Below are 14,889 nucleotides of genomic sequence, written 5' to 3'. Positions count from 1 at the left end.
AGTACAGAATGATAGAAATTTGCCCTAGGCCCTATAAAATGCATTTCACAACCCTGATTGAATCAGACACAACCTAACCTATGCTCTTAGGTTCCAAGAACATTAAGTATCTCACACTTCTCTCGTGGGTACACCGTGTCTGGTAATAGGCCATAACCATTCCCCCAACTTATTTCTATCAAGTGTCAGTATAATTTGTCCTCAGGCAATTTAAATGCACGTAGTAGCGCTGGAAAAGGGCTCTGTTCTTCACGTGTGGCTCTTCACTTGTCATTTGAAAATGTCCTACTCTTCAGCCAGTGCAACCCTTGAGGGGCACAATGGTCCCCATTGGTGAAGTATTGTTGTACAAACGCATGTTACTGAAACCATGGTTGACACTGGCCAGGCTTTGCAGAAGGGAGGCCTGAAGTTATGTTGTGGCCAATCATTTTCACTAAATATCATTGTGTGCCCAGAGGAGAAGCGGTATGAGGAGACCTGGGAGTTGTCACACAACTATTTACAATGTAACTTTATTTTTTCACTCCATTCAGACAGTTGCTTTTGTTGATTTTTTTTTCCCTTTATTGAATGTCTGTTATTATTTTACTGTTTTATAGTTAACATGTCTATTGCTCTGCTAAACCTCAGATAGTTTAAAGTTGTAGTTAACTGTAGAATGTGCAACCATTTCTGCATTCTGCATATTAACACCACCTTGACAATACATTTTACTGCACTCCTATGTCCCCAGCAACAGAACCGTGTCAAGTATGAGGATAACAGACTTAAGATAAAGTAACACCTCTATATCTGTATTGTATAGAGATAATATTAACAGATGCATTGTCTTGGTATTCAGCTGTTTACTGTATATTAGGGCATGTGGGGACATCATAGGGTGGTTATCCTTACTATATAATTATGTATGATGGGTACTTGTGGGTCTGGTGTGCACAACATTTTATTTAATGCCATACCGTGCACACCAAATATATTTCTGCACTGTATTGAATATCCTTTTTTCCTGAAAGCCACCTGCTCAACATGGCAATATTAAAATGTTACCCAGTCAGTCAGGTTCAGTAAGGGTTTGGGGACATAGAATTGTATGGCTAAAATAATATGCCACAAGTATAAAAATCATTTTTGAAATTGCTAATTTGTTTTTTAGCTCAAATCTCCCTTGTCCCTCTTTCCTTCCAAATAGTGTCTCTTTTGGGTCAAATATATAGATCTATAAATTCTAAATCCTACTTGAATCAAAATGCATCCACCCTTTGTGTTACTTTATTATATAAGATATGCTTTATGTTAACTTTTATACAAACGTCTGCAAAGGCATGTTTAAATTAATCTTAAGGGCTAGATTTAGTAAGCTGCGGGTTTGAAAAAGTGGGGATGTTGCCTATAGCAACCAGATTCTAGCTTTCATTTATTTAGTACTTTCTACAATAAGACAGCTATAATCTGGTTGGTTGCTATAGGCAACATCCCCACTTTTCAAACCCGCAGCTTAGTAAATCTAGCCCTAAGTGTCCCTCTTTAACTATTTGAAATCTTGGGAGATATGAGCAAGCAGGAGAGCTAGTAAGGTAGGACATAGATTCTGGGATCAGACAAGGAAACCACCGCAAAGACTTTTAAAAGTACATCAACAATGTTCTCCTCCGCTGTTTTAGAAGTGGGGTTGTAGTGTTGACTAGATCAGGCAATCAAATAAATTCAGCTATGCACCATCGTTTAGGGAAAATTTTATTTTAGGTGCCATTGAAAAGATGTATACCTTGATCCTAACAGATCAGCTGTAAGTTGAAAAAAGTTACATTCAGATATGTATACAATGAATCCATATTAAATTTAGTTAAAAAAAAGTTGATTTGGCTGCTATGTCTAAAAAGAAAAGCATTAAATATATGTAGGACCCGTGCACAATAGGTAAAGGTACTTGTATTACTTGGTGCCCGTATCCTTAAAAAATTGTATCTTACCTTTTACTTGCTCTGCGCACACTATTCTGGCTTTCTCTCTCATTATCTTAGGAATAAGGACATCTTTTTCTACATGCCGTAAGGCAGGCTCCTCTGCAGAGAAATAAAACATACTTTTAATGAACGAAACATCATTCATTACTGCAAAACTGCATTACTGTTGTACAAGATGTATGTATGTATGTGTGATAAATATACATTATATATATATATATATATATATTTGTTTGGATTAGACTTGCTTCCTTCAGTAACCAGTTGTTCAGATTCTATCTTTGCGAACCTGATCTGCATTATACAGTTTGTGACATTGGGTATCCAATCACTATGTAGAAAAAGTTTGAGAACTTTTGGTGTATTTATTTAAAACAGTGAAAAATAAGAAAATCAAGCCAGAAATGAGAGCAAGCTTAAGACTTTTCATTACGGTCATTGAGTAGGAATCAATTTTCACCTTCTTTACTGCCTGAATTTATTAGGCTTTATTTTGCTTTAAGACTCTTGCATTCTCATAATGTGCTAGCACAGAATAATGATACCGATGTGCACACCATAAATACCTAGTGACTAAATGACTTGAAACAACAGGATTTGCTATTAAAGGACAAAGAATCCCGAATACATATCAATCATAACAAGTGGACTTAATTAACTTTTCTTTTTAAATGAAGGGAAATATTTGTTTTTGCGTTCTACTTTATTTCTATAGGTAAATTTTAAATTAAAAGGAAAGCAAAAAGGAGAAACAGTATAGCCGGGTGCACTAAATATTGTTATTTGTCACTTGGAAAAAGTCGTTAGAGCCCCGATAGAATATTAAAACTTAACCTTTATTTGCAACTAAAATAATTGGATAAAAACAGCGAAATATAATTGATTAAATGTGAATAATGTAACCACTGCTTCTGGATGAAACACATTTTTACATCAGCATCAGAATAAGACTATTCACTGCAAGGGTAGTCAAAACTATAGAACTTTATACCAATGGGGGTATATAGTAAGTAAACACACTTAATAGATTTCAAAACAAGTTGGATATGTCTCACATGTCTACAATGTTCTGCTGGGGCAATGTGACATCTCGCTTGCCTCCACCCACTGTCCTACGCAGCCATGTCCTCATACAATAAGATGGGTGGATAGGTTTACAGGTTGGTCTATATCACCCACTTCAAAATAAGTTACCCATGGGCAAGCAGGAGGTAAACTCTATCAAGCAGGGTTATCTACACTAGGTCTCTTGTCCGTCCACTATCTGTAGGATGAGGTCATGGTCTACAGAATCTGGGACACCATATAAATGAAGGATGATGATGGTGAAAAAAGTACTCAGAATCTAGTCCAACTATCAGATGCTTGTATATTAAATAGTTTCTGTAGCTATACGTAGTAAATAATGTAACTGGGGTTGAGGTCTCCTGACCTCTCCAAACTATCAGCTGCCTTTTTGTGATTTTGTGTTATCCCTGAATTGACACAGCTACAATTTAAATCTCAATATCTGGGTAACATAACCTAATTTCTAAGCTTTTCTGTCAATGTAACTCAAATATGAAGTCAATTGTGTATACAACCATGTCTACAGGAAGGGAGTAGGATCAGACACGGGCCTACCTCCCGTGTCTCCTGTACGCAATGCCCAAGGGCTGGTTACTTTCTGAGTATAGAGGCACTTTCCTTAACTACTTATTCTGACAGCTGGCAATCCCACAAAAGGAGAAATGTTACAGTTAAGAGATTCAACAGAAAATGATGACTTAATTAACACATAACTTTTACAAGTGAATCTAAGTCTACCCCTAGCTCAGTTACAAGGTGACCCAGATCCATTAATTTACATAGAGTGTGGAGTCAGCACAACTCTTCTAATGTAAGATTCTTCAACTTCATCTGTATACGGAAACTTATTTATTGCCTACATGCTTGAAAACTGATAGTGAAAATTAAAGTTGGATTCATTTACTAATAAAATGTGTTGATTAGTAAAAGCTTGAAAACACTTCAAAACCTATAGGTGAAATAGGGTCAATCCTTGTTATTAGTTTGTTTTAGTTATTTTTGCTGAAAAATGCAGAGTTCCTAAAAGTGGAACATGATCATTACATATATCAGGATAAAATCATCAACAAATGAATCAGAGAAATAGTGAGCTGAATTTGCAAAATAGAAAAACATCCTCACATATGCAAAATATTGATTTTATTTTTTAATTTATCACACTCCTAAGAGAAAAGTATGTTGCAGTTTACATATCATTAAGGATTCCCAATATAACTTGGATATTGGATCCTTATCACCACTAATATATTCTAAAGAGCTCTTCCCTGTAGCAACACATAATAGTATCTGTAAATCTTACATTATATTTCTCATATGCTACAGTTCTACAGTGTTGCACAGTATGAACATATTTAGGAGGTATCAGCAAACATGACACAGTAGCATGTAAAAAGTCAGCTACTGTTGCATAAAATCAGAAAAATTGTAATACTAATTCAGTTTTTCCAAATTGTCAGTTTAGCACCCTACCCTATATGTACTAGTTTCACTGGACTAGGAGTCCCCCCTTTTCTTCCTTCAGATAACATAATTTCTTACCCCTTAACTAACCCACCTATCCTCCATTTACTCTATTCAGCTACATATATTTTGTTATTTAAAAACAACAATCTTTGAAGTGTAGGTAATTTGATACAAGTTAATTAAAAAAAGTGTCTCAAAGCTGTGCTCCAGAATAGTGTAGTATGTACTTTACACAGTGCTTTAACAGATACAGAACTGCATTATATTTTATAAAGCATTAACAATTGTGAATACTCCAGGCAATGATAAAACTGATGGAACGCGAAGCTAACGCTCATCAGACATTGTGTGTATGGGTCCATTAGCTTACGTTACTTTATGGAGCCACATGTCAGAGAGCTTTTAGTAGGCTTTGCTGACACACACTGAATGTCTGATTTAAACACCAGTGTGTACAAGCTCTTACACTCAAGGAAGTTACTAAATTACAATCTAGCCCTTGCCAAATCACCTGTTCTCAACTAGAACCATAAATTTTAGTCTCTGCGATAATAAAAATGTAATCCATTGATGCAATACTCCCTCTTTCCACTGGCACTTTTCCGTCCTCCATAAACTCACCACAGTTCTACAGAAAACCTCTATTGACATCACTTTTTTTAAAAAAAAACTAGCAACCCATCTCGAAACTCCAAGAACTGGTATATAACCATCTGATCAACTTTATTGCTCAAAACAACTAACATGACTCGTTGCAATCGGCTTCCATCCAAAACACTATCCACTCACACTGCCCTTACTAAACTATTTAATGATTTGTTCACTCTCAGTCCAAAACCTTTTGCCCCTTTTTAATACTACTGGGCTTTTCAGCAGCATTTGACACAAAGGACCATCCTCTACTCAAAATTCACCACTTACCTGGCCTCCAAGACCCAAACCTTTCAAGGTTTTATCTGTTCAACTTTGCTTTTAGTTTCTCAAACTGCGGGGTGATCTCTGCTCCTCATCATCCATTTTAATTTAGGATACCTCAAAGCTCTTTCGAATGCATCCTACTATTGTCAACCTATACCTCCTGCCATGGTGAAACAATGACTCTCCTGGGAATGCGCGACATGTGGGCCTAAAAAAAATTAATCACAAAACCACCTGGCCTGTCTAAAAATAACAACCCCCTCCGCCCAAAAAAATGTAACTCACACTCTTTATAGAAAACAAAACAGTGCCACCAATAAGACTCTTAAGAAGTCTTCTGTTGCTCCCTCACTTATCACAACTTAATTTAGCAAACTTACTCTATATTTATTATTATTTTTTCCACAGACCGGGAAATAGAGCTTGGGATAACAGTACATGTTTTGGACTGACAGGGTAACAATACATGGCATACAAGTTGTACAAAAACAAAGTGCAGTAAACGCAAAATGCAATATGTGTAAACAAGTACAAATATGGCTGAGAGAAGTGCACAAGGCAGGGAGGTAAAAGTGAATTCCAGTGTACAGATAGGAAGGAAAGAAGAGAGATGGGGGAGTGAATAAAGGCTTGCGCCTGTGCCCTGTGCTCACTAGAGTGGACAACACTTACAGGATCAGGGCAGAGACGGAGAAGTGGAGGCATGGGAGAAGAGGAGGGATGGGGGCAGGAGTCAAGTGGCAAAAAGGAGTGAAGAGGCAGAGGGCTAAGGGCAAAGGGAAACAAGAGGAGGAGGACAAGAGGAAAGAGGGTACTGCTCAAGGGAGCTTACAACCTAAAGGTGAGGGGGAGACTGACGGAACACAGAGTGGCAAAATGGGATGAAAGACAAGAACACTGAGGGCACAGGAGTAACAAGGAGGGGCATATCAAACAGTTTTCTGCACAAAAATCTAACAACCAAGACAATTTGATATGTAAAGAATGTCCTTTGAGAACACAAAGACAGAACGTTATTAAATGTGAATAGTATGACTAGAAATAGTCCCAATGCTTAGTGATAAAAATAATTATAAATATACATCTATGAATACAAAATATTTATTGAATAAAAAAGAAACAAAACACAGAAACTCTTAACTTCTGCTGAAATCTTAGATCTAAAATAAGAAAGGCTATAAATCTGCAATATTATTTCATTGCTTTTTAAAGATTGTTTTTTCCTTCTTTCCAAATTCCTTCCCTTTGTCACATAAGAAAAGGCTGAAGAATCAGATTTTGACAGGTTTATGGCATTTTTTTAGCCCCAAAACATTTCTATTCATTGCACAAAAATATATTACAACTCCCTTCTGGAAGATAGCAAAAATATGTAAATTGTATCAATGCACTGATTAGGACTATGTGATTCAATAGATATCAAACATAATTAAGTTATGTTGATGGCCAATTAAGGTCAGATATTCATAGCTTGATCAAATGTAGATATATTTTAGACATGATCTATGAATTGACACAAGGGTCTTCCCAAATATGTATGCATATGATTATTATTTTTTAGCAATGTTTCTTTAAAAGAATAAATGATGAACTTTGACCAAAGTCTTGAAACTACACAGTTTTGTTTGTTGTTTTTTTTTTGTGTCCAAGGAGCCATAAACTATGTTGGACTTCTCCTCCAACTGATCACAGGGGTTTAAAGACATCAACAACATGACAGAAAAAAAGGCATTTTGGCCTAAAACACAGTGGGCTGATCAGCAGAGGACAAATGAAGATAAACAGTCGTTTTTGGAAAAAAAATCACATTTTATTTTCATAATTATCCTGATCATGCTATAATCATGATACTTGGTAAAAAAGTGTTTATATACTGAATTTATGCAAATGATACTCAAATTCACCCCGCTACTTTCCATCATTACCATATTATATTAATGATTTATTATATGACATTTTGGCTTGGATATCCCAAAGGAGTGTACAAACTTAAGCCCATTATGAACACTAAGAAGTGCTACCTAGCAACTGCATATTTTAATAAAATTTGTTGGCTAAAGTTTTGGCAGGATCATCTGGTGATATCTGCTTCATAATTTATTAGATTTGATATTTTTGGCTTTGGAATTTGTAGCGCTTATTTTTGGAACCTAGTGTATTGTACACCAACCACTCAACCTCTGTTGTCCCACTCTGCTAATCTGTCTCCGATAAAGCCATCCTCAGTTCTGCCCAATCCTATAGATGAAAGTATTCTCCTAACAACTATGCTCCTTCCAAAATATGATACTCACAAATTTTCTTGTTACCTTCTCAGATATATGTCATAAACGTGTGCTTATGAACAGGTTTATTTCCTTACATTATTTTTGGACAATCAATGTTAAGGTGCATTAAGCAGACTGCATGTTGAATGTCTGATTTTAGTGTCCATGCATACAAGCCCCCACCGTCTATTTTCCATTTAGCATATAAACAATTTTTAAGTGGAAATACCCTTAAATGTCATTATTAAAACATTTAACAGATAAATGGTTAGAGAAGCAATAACTTTTACAAATGAAAAGCACCAGCTCTACTTGAACCAGACTTGAGAACTTTGCTAAAGGTCTAATTTTCCCCAATGGGACCACACTCACATTGCTTGACTGACCTCTGCTTTAGAGTCCATCCAACAATCGATGATTTAGTACATGGGATCAAATGGCACACACAGGAGGGGTGTGTGTGTGTGGGGGGGGGGGGGGGGGGGGGGTGTGTGTGTGTGTGTGTGTGTGTGTGTGTGTGTGTGTATATATATATATATATATATATATATATATATATATATATATACACACACACACACATATATATACACACAATATTCCTCAACATGCTAAAAAGCCTACTTAATAATGGACAAATCATTATAACTATTGTACCCAATTTTACAATATAATATCAGCCTGCCATATTTGTAACAATAAATTGCAATTGTGGCTCATAATTCCGTTACGTTGTGTACTGTGCTCTAGTCAGTACAAGACAACATACTTTTCTCATTTTCACTTTTTAGGTAAATGACAACCCTACTGCAGAATTATATATACATCAGATCAAACCTGTCCTAAAGGATAAATTGGCTTCACAAAGCCTGAGTGCTTGTATTCTCCCATAGATTGTAAGCTTGTGAGCAGGGTTCTCTTACCTCTCTGTCTGTATGTATGTATTACCCATTATTGTTTTATTAATGTTTGTTCCCAATTGTACAGTGCTACGGAATTTGCTGGCGCTATATAAATAAATGTTGATGATGATGATGATTCTCCCCTCTCCCTAAAAGTAGTATTGAACCTTGTATCTATAAAGTGCAAAATAAAAAATTGGCTGCACAAGTGAGATTGGCTCTGCTGGTAGCATATAATGAGGTACAGTCTGCTGCTGCGATAAGGCTTCTGCTGATGTCACGAGGTTGCCACTGTTGCCTTAATATGTTGAGCTTCCCTAGTGTAATATGCAGGTCTTTTTGACTATATAATATAAAATATTTCTATGCAGGACACTGTTAGGTAGAGTATGCTAATTTAGGATGCCTGACTCCCAATGCATAATGCTTGCAAATTTTACTTTACAGAGTTGCTGGCTCCCAAAACTTGACAGTGGCTACTAGCATTCAGAGAAATTGTTCAGACCTGTATTATAAACATTAGAGAAATATTTACAACATGCAAAATCAATAAAGATGTTTCAAATTATTTCTATTTGGATTTCAGTGTACAAGGATATGGAAAGAAACAATAAACCAATACAAAATATACTGCTGCATTAAAAATAACTGTTTACAGCCATATTTTGCCTCCTATTTTAAAAACACTCAAAGTGATATCTTTATAATTAAATAATTAAATTATACTGCATTACAAGCTCTCAACATATTTTTTAAATAAAAACATGTTCACAAAATATTAAAGACCAATATTTGTGTTTCGAAGTGTAAGTGGAGACATTTCAAAAATATTTGGCTGATATATAATAAAATAGTCATGACTAGTAGTTATGAAGAATGCACAGTGAGGGGCAGCAGCGGTGCACATACAGCTCTGCAGACTGTGTTACTAATAACTGGATAACACTACAAGGAATATGAACTTTATATTTATTCACGTATATCGTTACCTCCAAAACAATATGTATTATGCAGATCAGGGCTTACCGGCTTTGCCAGGATCCATGGCACGGAATGTAAACAACGCACTATTATTTATGCTAAAGCAATGTTATCTTATAACATCCCGTGCATGATGCAGGGCAGCAGGGAACACATAACCTTCCTAGGGTCGTGGCGCTCCTCCCCGGTATTTGGACATGTGCTTCCGGGGACTATGAATGGGCTGTACTGGAGCCTGACAGTGCACACTGACTGTACAGTGACTAACATGGCATGGATGGTGTCTGGTGGTGCTGGTCTGTGATCCATGCACTGGAAGACGCTGTCAGTCTTTCCTGCTGCCACGGAAATTGGCTGCATGTGTTTTGCATATATAATAGCAAACTAGCAAACTACAGTAATTCAGTAACTAGTATGTAATAAATGGAAACATTGCAGTTATTGGTAAAATGCATTTGCTGTGAGATTGCAATGCACTTACAGTATATGTATATAATAATCTTCGTTACAACTTTCCAGGATACCTGAACAATTAATTTCTCTGAAATATGTTGTATTTAAAAACATTCTGTTAATATAAAAGAGGACTTTCTTGAATGTATGTATTGCATGTATATACCAAGGAAGTGTTCTACCATTTGTCCCTATAATTTTCACAGTGGCCATTATTCTGATGGATTATACTGGATTATACAATCCAGTTACTTAGTGTATGGGTAATTGGATTGGCACATCTAGATGTTTACTATAAACGTTTCTAAACAATTTTCTTTAACATGGTTATTTTAGACATTGTGAAGAAGAGCTGGGCTTCCCCTAACATATTGAGAATGACAGCTGGGAATAACCATACAAAGTTTAGTTCAGTTGTCTAGAAGCAGACTGCACAATCATGTATCCTACAAATGTGCCAGGTGGTGGTAAGTGATCTTACAGACACATCCCCACCTATATTAAGTATGAATTAGTGATGTCACTGGTAAAATAGCATCTGCTATGCGCCTCACCTGCCCCAACCAGGTAATGTGGAGTCAACAACATTTGAGAGGTAGTTGCAATGTTTGGTAGTCTGTATGGACTGTTTTACAGGCCATGGCACCTGGAAAATTTTAATTTCAAGTGGGTCTGTAGCCGGTGTGTGTTTGTGTATGTGTGGTTAATCTGCGTATCTCTTGCTATGAGATTCCACTCTAACCTGGGATAAAGGTGAGTGTGAGACTGGCTGGTTAGAGAGATCATGTATGTTGAAAGTGTGTACAGTAAAATACATTTTAAAGCATCAATCATCATCAATTTATATAGCGTCACTAATTCCACAGCGCTTCACAGAGAACTCATTCACATCAGTCACTGCCCCATTGGAGTTTATAATCTAATTCCCTTAATTTACACACAGACCAAGAGAGACTAAGGGCAATTTAATAGCAGACAATTAACCTACCAGTATGTTTGGAGTGTGTGAGGAAACCATAGCACCCGGAGGAAACCTACACAAACACAGGGAGAACAGATAAGGCCATGGTCAGGAATTGAACTCATGAACCCAGTGCTGTGAGGCAGAAGTGTTAACCACTAAGCCACCGTGCTGCCAACATAAAGTATATTAAAAACTCAGCCATTCATCTGCAGTATACTCAATGCCGACATAAAGTATATTAAAAACTCAGCAATTCACCTGAAGTATGCTCAAAGTGAAAACAAAGGCATTTAAAGGCTAATTTTACCTTTCCATTGACAATTTTTTAGTTGCCATGTTTAAATTACCAAAGTGCCTCCCCTAAGACTACCAATTCTGTGCTGGTAGGGTCCATGTTTATATGGAACCTTATTTCATATAGTTTACAATCCGTGTCCTATATTGGCTCCATCTCCTGCCCTGGTCATTGTGCCACTTCAGGCTGATGGTGTTTGAGTACCCAGCACCAATAACTAAACATGGATCCCAACAGCACAGAGGTGGACCTCCTTTTTTTTCAAATAAGGGGGAGCAAGATTGTGGGAATTACTTTACAAAAATGTAAGCAAGTAATGAAAATTACACTACTATTTTTAATAATGATGAATGATCCACAAATAGGCTATGCTGGTAAGCAGAGTCCATGTTTGTATGAGGTTTACTTTAAAAGTTCACATTGCACTGCACTGAACAAGACCCAATCGTTATATATTTACTCTTTGGAAGACCCAATAACACAATTATTTAAAATACTTGACTTAATACCAGTTTGACTCTTTCCTGTCTTTAATATGGCACAATTTTCATTTAGGAAATACTGTGTGAAACAAATCTAACAACATCACTGATGGGGTTTTTTCAGATTCCCAGTAGAAGGCAGGGCCTTTGTGTCTAATAAAGTTAGGCTGAGGGGAGAGGTGGATTAGTAATACAATGAGTATATGAGCATAGAGTAGCTCTTTTGGGCTTGATTATGACACAAGTCCCCTCAAGGGAGTATGTGCTACAGTCAAAAAGTGAATATATTAGCAAAACTTCAATAGTTATTACTTTAGTAAGCTTGCAGTACCAAAAGAAATGAGTCTCTAGTACTCAACATGGACCTGACATCTGCACATCTGAGATGTTAGACTATTATAAACTATTCGGTACAGCATTGTCATGCATGATTAAACAAATATGGAGCTGCTGTTCTGGTGGATAACCACTTATGAGAGTCTAGAATTACCACGTTCTAAAGGATTTAATTTAAGAAATATAGTAGCACAATATTTTAACACATTTTAGAATAGTTTAAAGTGAAACTAGAGTGTAAATATAAAAGTTAATTATAATTTAGGAAGTGGTAGCTATTAAAATACCAAAGTGTTGCTTGAATATATATTATCCGGGGTGATATAAAAAAAACTACTATGGAGCTATACAATAATCCATGCCCCCCACCTTACTCTTTAAAGAAAAAATTGTTTCTCTGTGAAAGCTGTGTAGAGGCCAGGATGTGGGAGAGTGTTCAGCTGCTTTAAAACAGTTGTAGAACTGAACAAAGTAGAACATACCGAATAAAGATGGAGAGCAGGGACTCTATACAGCAGGACTATATGGGGGTGAGGTCAACATAAAAATAAATAACTAATATTTGAAAATTATTGGATTAATGCAATGTGCAAAAAAATTGTACCACAAAGCCACCTGCCTGTGGATTGCTATGGAAAGGCTGCTATTCCAGAGATTAAAGCTACAGATTACAGATGCTTATAGAAAGGTAAACAAAAAAAAGAAAGAACATTATGCACAGTTTTACCGTATTAAAATATTGAATCGGCCCCTATGTGAAGTGCCAGCATTTTGTCTATTCGGAATTAATGGCAGGCAAGTCGGAGATCTGCTGTGTTTCATTTATAGTGAATGTACATTTTATTCATGTCGCATTGATACTATTCGGAATTGTTCAATCAAGATGCGCCAAGTCCGGGTGACCGATACAGGTTCAAATCAAACGGCAAAAGAAATCAATTCACAAACATGATGAAACTACAGCAAACAGCAGGCAAAGCTAGCACAGGTAAGACCTGACATCCTGGCAGTGATAACTGCAAAGAGTGTGGTTTAAATAGCTTAGAGGGTTTGTCATGTGAGAGAAATCACATGGCTGAAACTAGGAAATGATGCAAGAGATCACTTATACACAGTATAAAAGAAGCAGGAAGTCAAGCCAGAGATGTCATGACTGAAAACTCAGAGAATCAAAAAGTGGTAGAAGCAGAGGATGCAGGCTAAGTAAAAAAAAAATGGATTCCAGCATATGACAAGAATCGAACAGTAGCATTAGAGCAGCACAGTGAGCTTTGGGTGCCAACATGATGGGCTGTGTCCCAGGATCTTGCTCCCAACCCCCTAGAGCTAAATTTGGCTTGAACGTGGTGTCAGCCCTGGGAGCAAGATTAGATTCCTAACCAGTGCTGAGAGATAGCTGGGCCCGATTACTTCTGGCACATGAGCAGACTGGCAAACACCACCACCTGCCAATATCGTTAATGTAAAATTTCCATGCTTACCCTGATGGACAGGTAAGGGGGCAGCCTGGATTGGTGAGGCGTGCTGGTCTATCCACCACTAGAACTGTGTAAAGGCTGTATATTAAATATGGACTAGTAGCCTTTGTAAACTGCTGTATATTCTTGTGGTATATGAATATGCATTTGGAACAGCTATTATAAGAGCTAGTTGAGTCAATAAACACAACTACTATTAGATTATTGTTGTGATAACACCTATCCCTGCACTGCTGTGTTTTAGTGACAAACGTCTCTTGACGTTGAGCCCAGTAGTTCAGAATTGGTGCTTTGCCAACTACCCAGCAGTCCTGGCCCAAAATAAGTTGCTGCAGCAGCCAAATATTGGCCAAGAAGTAGAAGCTGTTATAAGTGCTTGTGTAGGAGCCTGTGGTGGCAGTGATTAAACTTCCTATAACTGGGGACACCACATTGGTGATTGGCTGGCTTGGCCAAGCAACGCCATTAAGAATAGTCAGTGGCCAAATGCCAAAAACTGTGGCATATTGAGCCCATCCTGAAACATTATATATTGTGGTTGTCAGCACAAATTTACATTTTTTTCATCAGTCCACAGCACTTTTGGTCTAAAAAGTTCTTTATTTATCCAAGTGGTATTTTGCATGCTTCAGACTATTGACTTATGTGATAAGATCAGAGGAAAGGCTTCTAACAATGCTTCCATGCAGATCATTTTTGTGTAAGCCACTCTGGGTGGACTGCTACTGTGGTGTGAGCTAAACATTCTACAGAGCCTTTGTAGTGGTATGTGGTTTGTTATTTGCATATCAGTTTATGAACAGTGCTGTTTGAGTTTTTTGAGTTTTCATTGTCTTGCTTTGATGTCTAAAGCTCATTTAACTTCCGATTTTAATGTTTTTGATTTAAAAATTCTAAGCTGATTTGTACACATGAATAAGATTGATAAGAAGACTTTGTGAGGATAGCAGAAATTAAAACTATAGCTACAACAAAGTTAAGCTAGTTTGCAAGCACCAAAACTTTAATATAAACTGGTCATTTTCTCTCACAATGCATGCATCTGTTAATATGAAATAATAAATTAGGAAAATATATGGGAAAGTTTACAAACATATGGTTAGTGTGTCTATAATAAAGCTCAGTTGGAGTCTCCTGTAGACAAGTGAATGTGTTAAAAAAAAAAACTTTAGTATGTGCTTTATTTTCACCAGAAGGCAGGAGAACACTTACTAACAATAATTTGCAAGTCACCTTATGATATATAGGGCATAGGTAGAAATATTTTGTGTAGGGGGGCGTGTGGGGGGGCCCAGGGGGGCCCAAACCAATAAC

General features: G+C 36.9%; 1 protein-coding gene across 1 annotated transcript in view; it reads right to left on the bottom strand.

Annotated features, from left to right (window-relative positions):
- Nucleotides 1-9,777, bottom strand: part of CMC1 (C-X9-C motif containing 1) — a 40,359-nt gene extending 30,582 nt beyond the window's left edge. Inside the window, exons 1-2 of the mRNA XM_075211268.1 lie at nucleotides 9,613-9,777; nucleotides 1,974-2,066 (exon numbers count right to left, since the gene is read on the bottom strand). Of these exons, the coding sequence (XP_075067369.1) occupies nucleotides 1,974-2,066; nucleotides 9,613-9,631 (112 nt within the window). The 5' untranslated portion in view covers nucleotides 9,632-9,777. The remainder of the gene's footprint in view (nucleotides 1-1,973; nucleotides 2,067-9,612) is intronic.
- Nucleotides 9,778-14,889: the final 5,112 nt, after the last annotated feature.

The sequence above is a fragment of the Mixophyes fleayi genome, chromosome 5 (assembly GCF_038048845.1).
Source record: "Mixophyes fleayi isolate aMixFle1 chromosome 5, aMixFle1.hap1, whole genome shotgun sequence".
In the NCBI taxonomy this organism is placed as follows: Eukaryota; Metazoa; Chordata; class Amphibia; order Anura; family Limnodynastidae; genus Mixophyes; species Mixophyes fleayi.
The sequence above is the reverse complement of the archived record's forward strand: the minus strand, read 5'-3'. Positions and strand labels throughout refer to the sequence as shown.